The sequence below is a fragment of the Pantherophis guttatus genome, chromosome 3 (assembly GCF_059756535.1).
Source record: "Pantherophis guttatus breed Tessera chromosome 3, ASM5975653v1, whole genome shotgun sequence".
NCBI lineage: Eukaryota > Metazoa > Chordata > Lepidosauria > Squamata > Colubridae > Pantherophis > Pantherophis guttatus.
In genome coordinates this window covers 215,713,777-215,727,954 of record NC_142065.1, presented here as the reverse complement: position 1 = coordinate 215,727,954, position 14,178 = coordinate 215,713,777, and the positions used below count along the sequence as shown (strand labels likewise).

The following is a 14,178-nucleotide window of genomic DNA, read 5'->3' as shown; positions in this document are numbered from 1 at the left end:
TCAGTGGAGAAACGGCAGGAAGTCGGAAGTCATGGTCATGTGCCTGACTAGGTGGCTCAGTGGCTAAGACACTGAGCTTGTTGATCGGAAAGGTCGGCAGTTCAGCGGTTTGAATCCCTAGTACAGGTCTCCTTCATGAGCAGGGGGTTGGACTAGATGACCTCCAAGGTCCCTTCTGACTCTGTTACTGTTAAAAATGTGAAGTCCACACTTGATGACTTATAAAGTTAACATTGGCAACCAGGACTGCTGAAACTGCTGTTGTTAAGTATTGCATTCATGTGAATGCTACTACTACTGAACTGCATCAACAAGATAAAAAATATCCCCATACCTCTACTTGCCCCTCTTTAGCCAGTTTAGAGAAGCAGCCTGGATCTGGAACACATTCCAATGCAGTCAAAGCAATTTTAACACATTTTCTTTCTTTTTATTGCCAGTAGAAACAGACCAGTCCACTAACTGAGATTCATGTAGCTAGCAAGTTGCAGCAGAATTGGAATCGTACCCAGTTAAGCCCCCCCCTCCCCAGGCCTCTACTGGAGGATATGATCCAACTTGAACCCTCCCATCTGTGGGGCTGTCCAACTGGCTCCCCAGCCCTGTAAGCAGTTCAGAGCAGGGAGCCATCATTTGGCCTCCTACAGGAACTGATTCGTTCTCCTATGCTTTCACAGATATCTGGGTTCTAGAAAGCCAAAATCAGAGTGGGGCTCCCAGGAACTAACGGTGTGTGTGTGTGCGCACACAATGAAAGGGCTGGAGAGCATTTCCTGGCAACTCCGGGGAGAAATCCCACTGTCCACCCCAGCCAGATGTAGCAGCAGAGGAGGGAGAGGCCAAAGGGATGGCAGCCAGAGAGACTGCGCTTGGTGGGAGTGGCCGGAGGCACCTGGGTTGATGGAAGAGAAAAGAATCAGCTCCAGCGAGATGCCCTCATTGTTACAGGTCACCCCCTTGGTCCTGCTTCTCTTTCCGGCGCACAGCCCTTTTCTTGGTCTCTCGCGTCTCCCGCTGGCTTTCTGCCTCTTCCAGCAGGCCAGTGATTGTGCTTATCATGTCCTCGATGAGTAAAGTCCCCGCCCTGTACAATTCAAGGAGCTCCTGCCTTTTATCCTGAGGGACGTATTTAGAGAAGAGGAGATCCAGAACACACATGCATTGCCCCTTATATTCTCCCACAGTCACGGGGACCAGAGTGGTCCTCAAAGTTGTCTTCAATTGCAGCTGCCGAGCCTGGGATGCACCCTCATCTGCTGCCATGGAATCAGGGTTGCCACTTGCTGACCGGCCTCCACTCGGCCTCTCTTCCCCCCCCTCGCCTGGGTGGATGATGTCGGTCACCGCTGACTCCATCTGATCAAGGGTGAGATCACCCAACTGATAGAGCTGCAGCAACTCCTTCCTTTTCTCCTCGGAAATGTACTGAGAATGCAGCAGATCCCACAATGAAGCTTCTTTTCCATGGAACTCAGCAACAGGGAAATTTAACAATCGAGACTTTAAAGCACTCTGTGAGTGAAATGGGCTTTCTGCCAAAGACTCCTCAGAGGCTTTGGGAAAGGAAATGTATCCCTGTGAAGACTCACAGAAGACAGAAGACCAATCACTTGAGGATCCCGTTTCTGTAACTGGAGTAGACATGACCTGGGCAGCTCCTGGGACACTACCTGTCACACCTCGAGATTCGAAGAGACTCATTTCCTCATTGATCTTAGAGACACACCTGAAAAAGAAAGGATCCCAAACAGACATTTTTTGGTCCTGGATACTACGGACAATATCACTGATATTCTCCAACTCCAATGTGTACTGGAAAAGGTCATACTGTGAAGGATGTTGATTTCCTGATTTCATTTCCTCTGTCTTATTGACAATGGCGGAGACCACGGTCTCCATCTGGTCAATGGTTAGGATGCCCGATTGGTACAGTTGTAGAAGCTCCTTCCTTTTCTCCTCAGGGATGTACTTGGAATGAAGCACCTCCCACACCGACACGTTACGCCCGTGAAATGCCGCAGCGGTGACCTCCACCATCCGGGACTTCAGAGCCTCCTCTTTCCCCAGGTCGGCAGCATCCTCGTCCCACTCTTCTTTGGTCTCTTCGGCCTCGGCACTTGATCTGGGTGTGTGGAAGTCTGTGGGAAGATGACGTTCGCTGCTTGTGGCCCCGGGAAGGTGGTCGGTGAGAATCTTTGTGAGCTCCTTAAGGGGGAGGCTGCCCCTCCTGTATCTGCTCAGAAGCTCTTCCCGTTCGTGCTCTGCGAAGTGCTCGGAGAACAGAATGTCCCAAGCGGAGAACTGTTGGTCAGCGGAAGGCGCTGGGAGGAGCTGAGAGCGCAGGGCGCTTTCCCAGTTTGCCGGGTCTAAGGAGGAATCCCTCAGAGCCTGGCGATCTGCCGCCGCCTCTTGATCTGGACACCTCACCTTCACATCCAGCTTCCTGCCAGTGGCTTCCTTTTTGGCAACCAGGGTGTGGAGGATGCTGCTGAGCCGTTCTGTTGACAGCAGCCCACTTTTGTACAAGTCCAGTAACTCTGTCCTCTTCTCCTCAGAGATGTTGTTTGAGAAGAGCAGGTCCCACAGAGTGACCCTCTGCCCATGGCAGATGCCTGCAGGCATATCCACGGACGTAGACTCAAGGGTCTTCATCCAGGGCTCTCCAAGGCTTGATTGATCCGCGGCAGCATCTGTTGTCGTGGCTGGTTGGTGGCAAGCTTCTTTGTGACCGATGGGCCTGGCGCTCTTTTCCTCTGTTTCGGTGACGATGGCGATGAGGACTTGGGTGAGGCGCTCAAGTGTCATGGTGCCTGCCTTGTGCTGCCTCAGCAAGTCCTGCCTCTTGGACGGAAGGATGTATCTGGAGAAGAGGAGGTCCCACACAGAAACCTCTTGGTCCTGGAACAGCCCCACGCCGATCTTGGTCTTGGCCGCCTGCAAAGCCTTCCTGGTGTTCTCATTGAGGTAAGAGGAGAAGCAGCCCTTGTCCATGACGTGGAGCAGCAGCAAACCAGTCTCTGGATCGGGCAGGCACCGCTGCAGAAGCTGCAGGTAAGTGAGGTTTTCGTGTGTGTTTGGGTCAAAGAAGCCCTTGGTGTCGTCTGTGGGATCAGAGAGGGTCCGGTTCATTTCCTCATCAAAGTAGCCCCGCTTGTAAGCTACTTCCACGGGGAGGCGGTGACTGTGCACAGGATCGATGATGCCCCCCGTGGCAATCTGGGCTTCCAGCAGGCGGATCCCGTGCTCTTTGACTATGAGACCTTTCTTCATGGCCTGGAAGAGGGAGAGCTTGTTCCCCGTATAGGGGTCCTTATAGCCAGTCACAGCCCTCTCTGCAGAGAGAAGCTTCTCCCGCAGCTCGGCCACCACCAGTTCAACGGAGACAGCGTCATCGACGGAGAGTTTCTTATTCCCCAGGGGGTCGGTGACGAAGCCCGTGGCGGCCTGTGCCTCCAGCAACACCAGGGCCGTGCCTGGCCTCAGAATGCCTTTCCACATGGCCTGGTAGATGGTCATCTTCTCTGACTTGGAAGGGTCTGTCTTGGACGGCACCAGCACTCCAGCGATGCAGCTGTTGCCTTCCAGATACCTCTTCACTGAATCCATTTCTGTGACCTCTTCCACCGTCTTGGTGCCTTGCGCGAGCTCGGAGAGCGTGGTTTGGTTGATGATGCATGAGTCAAACAGTTCTGAGGCCGACACCTGCTTCCTGAGCCCCGAGAACTTCAGCTGGTTTCCCTTCTCTTCCATCTCTTCAATCAGGGTGGTGAGAATTTGGACCAGCTCGCCTGGGGTCACAGACCCCTCTTGGTACTTCTGCAGCAGCTCCTGGCGCTTGGCCGCAGTCACGTACTTGGAGAAGAGGAGCTCCCACGCGGATCTTCTGGAGCCTTGAAACTCACCCACAGGCACGTCTATGGTCACCTGTCGCAAGGTGCGTTCCAGTTCATTGTGCTGGGAGGAAAGAGTGGCTTCCTCTCCTGGGGAAGAAGCCCTGTCCTTGGCGTGAAGCGAGGTCAGGGTGGTGATCATTTCCTGAATGGTCAAGGATCCCAATTGGTATTTCATCAGCAGCTCCTCTCTTTGGCTTTCTGGAATGCTTTGGGAGAAGAGGAGTTCCCAGATGGAGATCCTCTGTCCTTGGAACTCGCCAACTTGCAGGGTCATGGTCTGGTTACGCAAGGGACCCTCCCAGGAGCCAGAAGACAAGGGAGCGTGGGACGGTTCTTCCTTTTTCATTTCCTCTGTCTTATTGACAATGGCGGAGACCACGGTCTCCATCTGGTCAATGGTTAGGATGCCCGATTGGTACAGTTGTAGAAGCTCCTTCCTTTTCTCCTCAGGGATGTACTTGGAATGAAGCACCTCCCACACCGACACGTTACGCCCGTGAAACGCCGCAGCGGTGACCTCCACCATCCGGGACTTCAGAGCCTCCTCTTTCCCCAGGTCGGCAGCATCCTCGTCCCACTCTTCTTTGGTCTCTTTGGCCTCGGCACTTGATCTGGGTGTGTGGAAGTCTGTGGGAAGATGACGTTCGCTGCTTGTGGCCCCGGGAAGGTGGTCGGTGAGAATCTTTGTGAGCTCCTTAAGGGGGAGGCTGCCCCTCCTGTATCTGCTCAGAAGCTCTTCCCGTTCGTGCTCTGCGAAGTGCTCGGAGAACAGAATGTCCCAAGCGGAGAACTGTTGGTCAGCGGAAGGCGCTGGGAGGAGCTGAGAGCGCAGGGTGCTTTCCCAGTTTGCCGGGTCTAAGGAGGAATCCCTCAGAGCCTGGCGATCTGCCGCCGCCTCTTGATCTGGACACCTCACCTTCACATCCAGCTTCCTGCCAGTGGCTTCCTTTTTGGCAACCAGGGTGTGGAGGATGCTGCTGAGCCGTTCCGTTGACAGCAGCCCACTTTTGTACAAGTCCAGTAACTCTGTCCTCTTCTCCTCAGAGATGTTGTTTGAGAAGAGCAGGTCCCACAGAATGACCCTCTGCCCATGGCAGATGCCTGCAGGCATATCCACGGACGTAGACTCAAGGGTCTTCATCCAGGGCTCTCCAAGGCTTGATTGATCCGCGGCAGCATCTGTTGTCGTGGCTGGTTGGTGGCAAGCTTCTTTGTGACCGATGGGCCTGGCGCTCTTTTCCTCTGTTTCAGTGACGATGGCGATGAGGACTTGGGTGAGGCGCTCAAGTGTCATGGTGCCTGCCTTGTGCTGCCTCAGCAAGTCCTGCCTCTTGGACGGAAGGATGTATCTGGAGAAGAGGAGGTCCCACACAGAAACCTCTTGGTCCTGGAACAGCCCCACGCCGATCTTGGTCTTGGCCGCCTGCAAAGCCTTCCTGGTGTCCTCATTGAGGTAAGAGGAGAAGCAGCCCTTGTCCATGACGTGGAGCAGCAGCAAACCAGTCTCTGGATCGGGCAGGCACCGCTGCAGAAGCTGCAGGTAAGTGAGGTTTTCGTGTGTGTTTGGGTCAAAGAAGCCCTTGGTGTCGTCTGTGGGATCAGAGAGGGTCCGGTTCATTTCCTCATCAAAGTAGCCCCGCTTGTAAGCTACTTCCACGGGGAGGCGGTGACTGTGCACAGGATCGATGATGCCCCCCGTGGCAATCTGGGCTTCCAGCAGGCGGATCCCGTGCTCTTTGACTATGAGACCTTTCTTCATGGCCTGGAAGAGGGAGAGCTTGTTCCCCGTATAGGGGTCCTTATAGCCAGTCACAGCCCTCTCTGCAGAGAGAAGCTTCTCCCGCAGCTCGGCCCCCACCAGTTCAACGGAGACAGCGTCATCGACGGAGAGTTTCTTATTCCCCAGGGGGTCGGTGACGAAGCCCGTGGCGGCCTGTGCCTCCAGCAACACCAGGGCCGTGCCTGGCCTCAGAATGCCTTTCCACATGGCCTGGTAGATGGTCATCTTCTCTGACTTGGAAGGGTCTGTCTTGGACGGCACCAGCACTCCAGCGATGCAGCTGTTGCCTTCCAGATACCTCTTCACTGAATCCATTTCTGTGACCTCTTCCACCGTCTTGGTGCCTTGCGCGAGCTCGGAGAGCGTGGTTTGGTTGATGATGCGTGAGTCAAACAGTTCTGAGGCCGACACCTGCTTCCTGAGCCCCGAGAACTTCAGCTGGTTTCCCTTCTCTTCCATCTCTTCAATCAGGGTGGTGAGAATTTGGACCAGCTCGCCTGGGGTCACAGACCCCTCTTGGTACTTCTGCAGCAGCTCCTGGCGCTTGGCTGCAGTCACGTACTTGGAGAAGAGGAGCTCCCACGCGGATCTCCTGGAGCCTTGAAACTCACCCACAGGCACGTCTATGGTCACCTGTCGCAAGGTGCGTTCCAGTTCATTGTGCTGGGAGGGAAGAGTGGCTTCCTCTCCTGGGGAAGAAGCCCTGTCCTTGGCGTGAAGCGAGGTCAGGGTGGTGATCATTTCCTGAATGGTCAAATATCCCAATTGGTATTTCATCAGCAGCTCCTCTCTTTGGCTTTCTGGAATGCTTTGGGAGAAGAGGAGTTCCCAGATGGAGATCCTCTGTCCTTGGAACTCGCCAACTTGCAGGGTCATGGTCTGGTTACGCAAGGGACCCTCCCAGGAGCCAGAAGACAAGGGAGCGTGGGACGGTTCTTCCTTTTTCATTTCCTCTGTCTTATTGACAATGGCGGAGACCACGGTCTCCATCTGGTCAATGGTTAGGATGCCCGATTGGAACAGTTGTAGAAGCTCCTTCCTTTTCTCCTCAGGGATGTACTTGGAATGAAGCACCTCCCACACCGACACGTTATGCCCGTGAAACGCCGCAGCGGTGACCTCCACCATCCGGGACTTCAGAGCCTCCTCTTTCCCCAGGTCGGCAGCATCCTCGTCCCACTCTTCTTTGGTCTCTTTGGCCTCGGCACTTGATCTGGGTGTGTGGAAGTCTGTGGGAAGATGACGTTCGCTGCTTGTGGCCCCGGGAAGGTGGTCGGTGAGAATCTTTGTGAGCTCCTTAAGGGGGAGGCTGCCCCTCCTGTATCTGCTCAGAAGCTCTTCCCGTTCGTGCTCTGCGAAGTGCTCGGAGAACAGAATGTCCCAAGCGGAGAACTGTTGGTCAGCGGAAGGCGCTGGGAGGAGCTGAGAGCGCAGGGTGCTTTCCCAGTTTGCCGGGTCTAAGGAGGAATCCCTCAGAGCCTGGCGATCTGCCGCCGCCTCTTGATCTGGACACCTCACCTTCACATCCAGCTTCCTGCCAGTGGCTTCCTTTTTGGCAACCAGGGTGTGGAGGATGCTGCTGAGCCGTTCCGTTGACAGCAGCCCACTTTTGTACAAGTCCAGTAACTCTGTCCTCTTCTCCTCAGAGATGTTGTTTGAGAAGAGCAGGTCCCACAGAATGACCCTCTGCCCATGGCAGATGCCTGCAGGCATATCCACGGACGTAGACTCAAGGGTCTTCATCCAGGGCTCTCCAAGGCTTGATTGATCCGCGGCAGCATCTGTTGTCGTGGCTGGTTGGTGGCAAGCTTCTTTGTGACCGATGGGCCTGGTGCTCTTTTCCTCTGTTTCAGTGACGATGGCGATGAGGACTTGGGTGAGGCGCTCAAGTGTCATGGTGCCTGCCTTGTGCTGCCTCAGCAAGTCCTGCCTCTTGGACGGAAGGATGTATCTGGAGAAGAGGAGGTCCCACACAGAAACCTCTTGGTCCTGGAACAGCCCCATGCCGATCTTGGTCTTGGCCGCCTGCAAAGCCTTCCTGGTGTCCTCATTGAGGTAAGAGGAGAAGCAGCCCTTGTCCATGACGTGGAGCAGCAGCAAACCAGTCTCTGGATCGGGCAGGCACCGCTGCAGAAGCTGCAGGTAAGTGAGGTTTTCGTGTGTGTTTGGGTCAAAGAAGCCCTTGGTGTCGTCTGTGGGATCAGAGAGGGTCCGGTTCATTTCCTCATCAAAGTAGCCCCGCTTGTAAGCTACTTCCACGGGGAGGCGGTGACTGTGCACAGGATCGATGATGCCCCCCGTGGCAATCTGGGCTTCCAGCAGGCGGATCCCGTGCTCTTTGACTATGAGACCTTTCTTCATGGCCTGGAAGAGGGAGAGCTTGTTCCCCGTATAGGGGTCCTTATAGCCAGTCACAGCCCTCTCTGCAGAGAGAAGCTTCTCCCGCAGCTCGGCCCCCACCAGTTCAACGGAGACAGCGTCATCGACGGAGAGTTTCTTATTCCCCAGGGGGTCGGTGACGAAGCCCGTGGCGGCCTGTGCCTCCAGCAACACCAGGGCCGTGCCTGGCCTCAGAATGCCTTTCCACATGGCCTGGTAGATGGTCATCTTCTCTGACTTGGAAGGGTCTGTCTTGGACGGCACCAGCACTCCAGCGATGCAGCTGTTGCCTTCCAGATACCTCTTCACTGAATCCATTTCTGTGACCTCTTCCACCGTCTTGGTGCCTTGCGCGAGCTCGGAGAGCGTGGTTTGGTTGATGATGCGTGAGTCAAACAGTTCTGAGGCCGACACCTGCTTCCTGAGCCCCGAGAACTTCAGCTGGTTTCCCTTCTCTTCCATCTCTTCAATCAGGGTGGTGAGAATTTGGACCAGCTCGCCTGGGGTCACAGACCCCTCTTGGTACTTCTGCAGCAGCTCCTGGCGCTTGGCTGCAGTCACGTACTTGGAGAAGAGGAGCTCCCACGCGGATCTCCTGGAGCCTTGAAACTCACCCAGAGGCACGTCTATGGTCACCTGTCGCAAGGTGCGTTCCAGTTCATTGTGCTGGGAGGGAAGAGTGGCTTCCTCTCCTGGGGAAGAAGCCCTGTCCTTGGCGTGAAGCGAGGTCAGGGTGGTGATCATTTCCTGAATGGTCAAATATCCCAATTGGTATTTCATCAGCAGCTCCTCTCTTTGGCTTTCTGGAATGCTTTGGGAGAAGAGGAGTTCCCAGATGGAGATCCTCTGTCCTTGGAACTCGCCAACTTGCAGGGTCATGGTCTGGTTACGCAAGGGACCCTCCCAGGAGCCAGAAGACAAGGGAGCGTGGGACGGTTCTTCCTTTTTCATTTCCTCTGTCTTATTGACAATGGCGGAGACCACGGTCTCCATCTGGTCAATGGTTAGGATGCCCGATTGGAACAGTTGTAGAAGCTCCTTCCTTTTCTCCTCAGGGATGTACTTGGAATGAAGCACCTCCCACACCGACACGTTACGCCCGTGAAACGCCGCAGCGGTGACCTCCACCATCCGGGACTTCAGAGCCTCCTCTTTCCCCAGGTCGGCAGCATCCTCGTCCCACTCTTCTTTGGTCTCTTCGGCCTCGGCACTTGATCTGGGTGTGTGGAAGTCTGTGGGAAGATGACGTTCGCTGCTTGTGGCCCTGGGAAGGTGGTCGGTGAGAATCTTTGTGAGCTCCTTAAGGGGGAGGCTGCCCCTCCTGTATCTGCTCAGAAGCTCTTCCCGTTCGTGCTCTGCGAAGTGCTCGGAGAACAGAATGTCCCAAGCGGAGAACTGTTGGTCAGCGGAAGGCGCTGGGAGGAGCTGAGAGCGCAGGGTGCTTTCCCAGTTTGCCGGGTCTAAGGAGGAATCCCTCAGAGCCTGGCGATCTGCCGCCGCCTCTTGATCTGGACACCTCACCTTCACATCCAGCTTCCTGCCAGTGGCTTCCTTTTTGGCAACCAGGGTGTGGAGGATGCTGCTGAGCCGTTCCGTTGACAGCAGCCCACTTTTGTACAAGTCCAGTAACTCTGTCCTCTTCTCCTCAGAGATGTTGTTTGAGAAGAGCAGGTCCCACAGAATGACCCTCTGCCCATGGCAGATGCCTGCAGGCATATCCACGGACGTAGACTCAAGGGTCTTCATCCAGGGCTCTCCAAGGCTTGATTGATCCGCGGCAGCATCTGTTGTCGTGGCTGGTTGGTGGCAAGCTTCTTTGTGACCGATGGGCCTGGCGCTCTTTTCCTCTGTTTCAGTGACGATGGCGATGAGGACTTGGGTGAGGCGCTCAAGTGTCATGGTGCCTGCCTTGTGCTGCCTCAGCAAGTCCTGCCTCTTGGACGGAAGGATGTATCTGGAGAAGAGGAGGTCCCACACAGAAACCTCTTGGTCCTGGAACAGCCCCACGCCGATCTTGGTCTTGGCCGCCTGCAAAGCCTTCCTGGTGTTCTCATTGAGGTAAGAGGAGAAGCAGCCCTTGTCCATGACGTGGAGCAGCAGCAAACCAGTCTCTGGATCGGGCAGGCACCGCTGCAGAAGCTGCAGGTAAGTGAGGTTTTCGTGTGTGTTTGGGTCAAAGAAGCCCTTGGTGTCGTCTGTGGGATCAGAGAGGGTCCGGTTCATTTCCTCATCAAAGTAGCCCCGCTTGTAAGCTACTTCCACGGGGAGGCGGTGACTGTGCACAGGATCGATGATGCCGCCCGTGGCAATCTGGGCTTCCAGCAGGCGGATCCCGTGCTCTTTGACTATGAGACCTTTCTTCATGGCCTGGAAGAGGGAGAGCTTGTTCCCCGTATAGGGGTCCTTATAGCCAGTCACAGCCCTCTCTGCAGAGAGAAGCTTCTCCCGCAGCTCAGCCCCCACCAGTTCAACGGAGACAGCGTCATCGACGGAGAGTTTCTTATTCCCCAGGGGGTCGGTGACGAAGCCCGTGGCGGCCTGTGCCTCCAGCAACACCAGGGCCGTGCCTGGCCTTAGAATGCCTTTCCACATGGCCTGGTAGATGGTCATCTTCTCTGACTTGGAAGGGTCTGTCCTGGACGGCACCAGCACTCCAGCGATGCAGCTGTTTCCTTCCAGATACCTCTTCACTGAATCCATTTCTGTGACCTCTTCCACCGTCTTGGTGCCTTGCGCGAGCTCGGAGAGCGTGGTTTGGTTGATGATGCGTGAGTCAAACAGTTCTGAGGCCGACACCTGCTTCCTGAGCCCCGAGAACTTCAGCTGGTTTCCCTTCTCTTCCATCTCTTCAATCAGGGTGGTGAGAATTTGGACCAGCTCGCCTGGGGTCACAGACCCCTCTTGGTACTTCTGCAGCAGCTCCTGGCGCTTGGCCGCAGTCACGTACTTGGAGAAGAGGAGCTCCCACGCGGATCTCCTGGAGCCTTGAAACTCACCCACAGGCACGTCTATGGTCACCTGTCGCAAGGTGCATTCCAGTTCATTGTGCTGGTAAGGAAGAGTGGCTTCCTCTCCTGGGGAAGAAGCCCTGTCCTTGGCGTGAAGCGAGGTCAGGGTGGTGATCATTTCCTGAATGGTCAAGGATCCCAATTGGTATTTCATCAGCAGCTCCTCTCTTTGGCTTTCTGGAATGCTTTGGGAGAAGAGGAGTTCCCAGATGGAGATCCTCTGTCCTTGGAACTCGCCAACTTGCAGGGTCATGGTCTGGTTACGCAAGGGACCCTCCCAGGAGCCAGAAGACAAGGGAGCGTGGGACGGTTCTTCCTTTTTCATTTCCTCTGTCTTATTGACAATGGCGGAGACCACGGTCTCCATCTGGTCAATGGTTAGGATGCCCGATTGGTACAGTTGTAGAAGCTCCTTCCTTTTCTCCTCAGGGATGTACTTGGAATGAAGCACCTCCCACACCGACACGTTACGCCCGTGAAATGCCGCAGCGGTGACCTCCACCATCCGGGACTTCAGAGCCTCCTCTTTCCCCAGGTCGGCAGCATCCTCGTCCCACTCTTCTTTGGTCTCTTCGGCCTCGGCACTTGATCTGGGTGTGTGGAAGTCTGTGGGAAGATGACGTTCGCTGCTTGTGGCCCCGGGAAGGTGGTCGGTGAGAATCTTTGTGAGCTCCTTAAGGGGGAGGCTGCCCCTCCTGTATCTGCTCAGAAGCTTTTCCCGTTCGTGCTCTGCGAAGTGCTCGGAGAACAGAATGTCCCAAGCGGAGAACTGTTGGTCAGCGGAAGGCGCTGGGAGGAGCTGAGAGCGCAGGGCGCTTTCCCAGTTTGCCAGGTCTAAGGAGGAATCCCTCAGAGCCTGGCGATCTGCCGCCGCCTCTTGATCTGGACACCTCACCTTCACATCCAGCTTCCTGCCAGTGGCTTCCTTTTTGGCAACCAGGGTGTGGAGGATGCTGCTGAGCCGTTCCGTTGACAGCAGCCCACTTTTGTACAAGTCCAGTAACTCTGTCCTCTTCTCCTCAGAGATGTTGTTTGAGAAGAGCAGGTCCCACAGAGTGACCCTCTGCCCATGGCAGATGCCTGCAGGCATATCCACGGACGTAGACTCAAGGGTCTTCATCCAGGGCTCTCCAAGGCTTGATTGATCCGCGGCAGCATCTGTTGTCGTGGCTGGTTGGTGGCAAGCTTCTTTGTGACCGATGGGCCTGGCGCTCTTTTCCTCTGTTTCGGTGACGATGGCGATGAGAACTTGGGTGAGGCGCTCAAGTGTCATGGTGCCTGCCTTGTGCTGCCTCAGCAAGTCCTGCCTCTTGGACGGAAGGATGTATCTGGAGAAGAGGAGGTCCCACACAGAAACCTCTTGGTCCTGGAACAGCCCCACGCCGATCTTGGTCTTGGCCGCCTGCAAAGCCTTCCTGGTGTTCTCATTGAGGTAAGAGGAGAAGCAGCCCTTGTCCATGACGTGGAGCAGCAGCAAACCAGTCTCTGGATCGGGCAGGCACCGCTGCAGAAGCTGCAGGTAAGTGAGGTTTTCGTGTGTGTTTGGGTCAAAGAAGCCCTTGGTGTCGTCTGTGGGATCAGAGAGGGTCCGGTTCATTTCCTCATCAAAGTAGCCCCGCTTGTAAGCTACTTCCACGGGGAGGCGGTGACTGTGCACAGGATCGATGATGCCCCCCGTGGCAATCTGGGCTTCCAGCAGGCGGATCCCGTGCTCTTTGACTATGAGACCTTTCTTCATGGCCTGGAAGAGGGAGAGCTTGTTCCCCGTATAGGGGTCCTTATAGCCAGTCACAGCCCTCTCTGCAGAGAGAAGCTTCTCCCGCAGCTCGGCCCCCACCAGTTCAACGGAGACAGCGTCATCGACGGAGAGTTTCTTATTCCCCAGGGGGTCAGTGACGAAGCCCGTGGCGGCCTGTGCCTCCAGCAACACCAGGGCCGTGCCTGGCCTTAGAATGCCTTTCCACATGGCCTGGTAGATGGTCATCTTCTCTGACTTGGAAGGGTCTGTCCTGGACGGCACCAGCACTCCAGCGATGCAGCTGTTTCCTTCCAGATACCTCTTCACTGAATCCATTTCTGTGACCTCTTCCACCGTCTTGGTGCCTTGCGCGAGCTCGGAGAGCGTGGTTTGGTTGATGATGCGTGAGTCAAACAGTTCTGAGGCCGACACCTGCTTCCTGAGCCCCGAGAACTTCAGCTGGTTTCCCTTCTCTTCCATCTCTTCAATCAGGGTGGTGAGAATTTGGACCAGCTCGCCTGGGGTCACAGACCCCTCTTGGTACTTCTGCAGCAGCTCCTGGCGCTTGGCCGCAGTCACGTACTTGGAGAAGAGGAGCTCCCACGCGGATCTCCTGGAGCCTTGAAACTCACCCACAGGCACGTCTATGGTCACCTGTCGCAAGGTGCGTTCCAGTTCATTGTGCTGGTAAGGAAGAGTGGCTTCCTCTCCTGGGGAAGAAGCCCTGTCCTTGGCGTGAAGCGAGGTCAGGGTGGTGATCATTTCCTGAATGGTCAAGTATCCCAATTGGTATTTCATCAGCAGCTCCTCTCTTTGGCTTTCTGGAATGCTTTGGGAGAAGAGGAGTTCCCAGATGGAGATCCTCTGTCCTTGGAACTCGCCAACTTGCAGGGTCATGGTCTGGTTACGCAAGGGACCCTCCCAGGAGCCAGAAGACAAGGGAGCGTGGGACGGTTCTTCCTTTTTCATTTCCTCTGTCTTATTGACAATGGCGGAGACCACGGTCTCCATCTGGTCAATGGTTAGGATGCCCGATTGGTACAGTTGTAGAAGCTCCTTCCTTTTCTCCTCAGGGATGTACTTGGAATGAAGCACCTCCCACACCGACACGTTACGCCCGTGAAACGCCGCAGCGGTGACCTCCACCATCCGGGACTTCAGAGCCTCCTCTTTCCCCAGGTCGGCAGCATTCTCGTCCCACTCTTCTTTGGTCTCTTCGGCCTCGGCACTTGATCTGGGTGTGTGGAAGTCTGTGGGAAGATGACGTTCGCTGCTTGTGGCCCTGGGAAGGTGGTCGGTGAGAATCTTTGTGAGCTCCTTAAGGGGGAGGCTGCCCCTCCTGTATCTGCTCAGAAGCTCTTCCCGTTCGTGCTCTGCGAA

The 14,178-nt window shown here is 55.5% G+C and overlaps 1 protein-coding gene across 1 annotated transcript in view; it reads right to left on the bottom strand.

The window, feature by feature from the left end:
• Nucleotides 1-408: 408 nt before the first annotated feature.
• Nucleotides 409-14,178, bottom strand: part of EPPK1 (epiplakin 1) — a 35,830-nt gene continuing 22,060 nt past the window's right edge. Inside the window, exon 2 of the mRNA XM_060682137.2 lies at nt 409-14,178. This exon is cut by the window's right edge and continues 15,109 nt beyond it. Within this exon, the coding sequence (XP_060538120.2) occupies nt 943-14,178 (13,236 nt within the window). The 3' untranslated portion in view covers nt 409-942.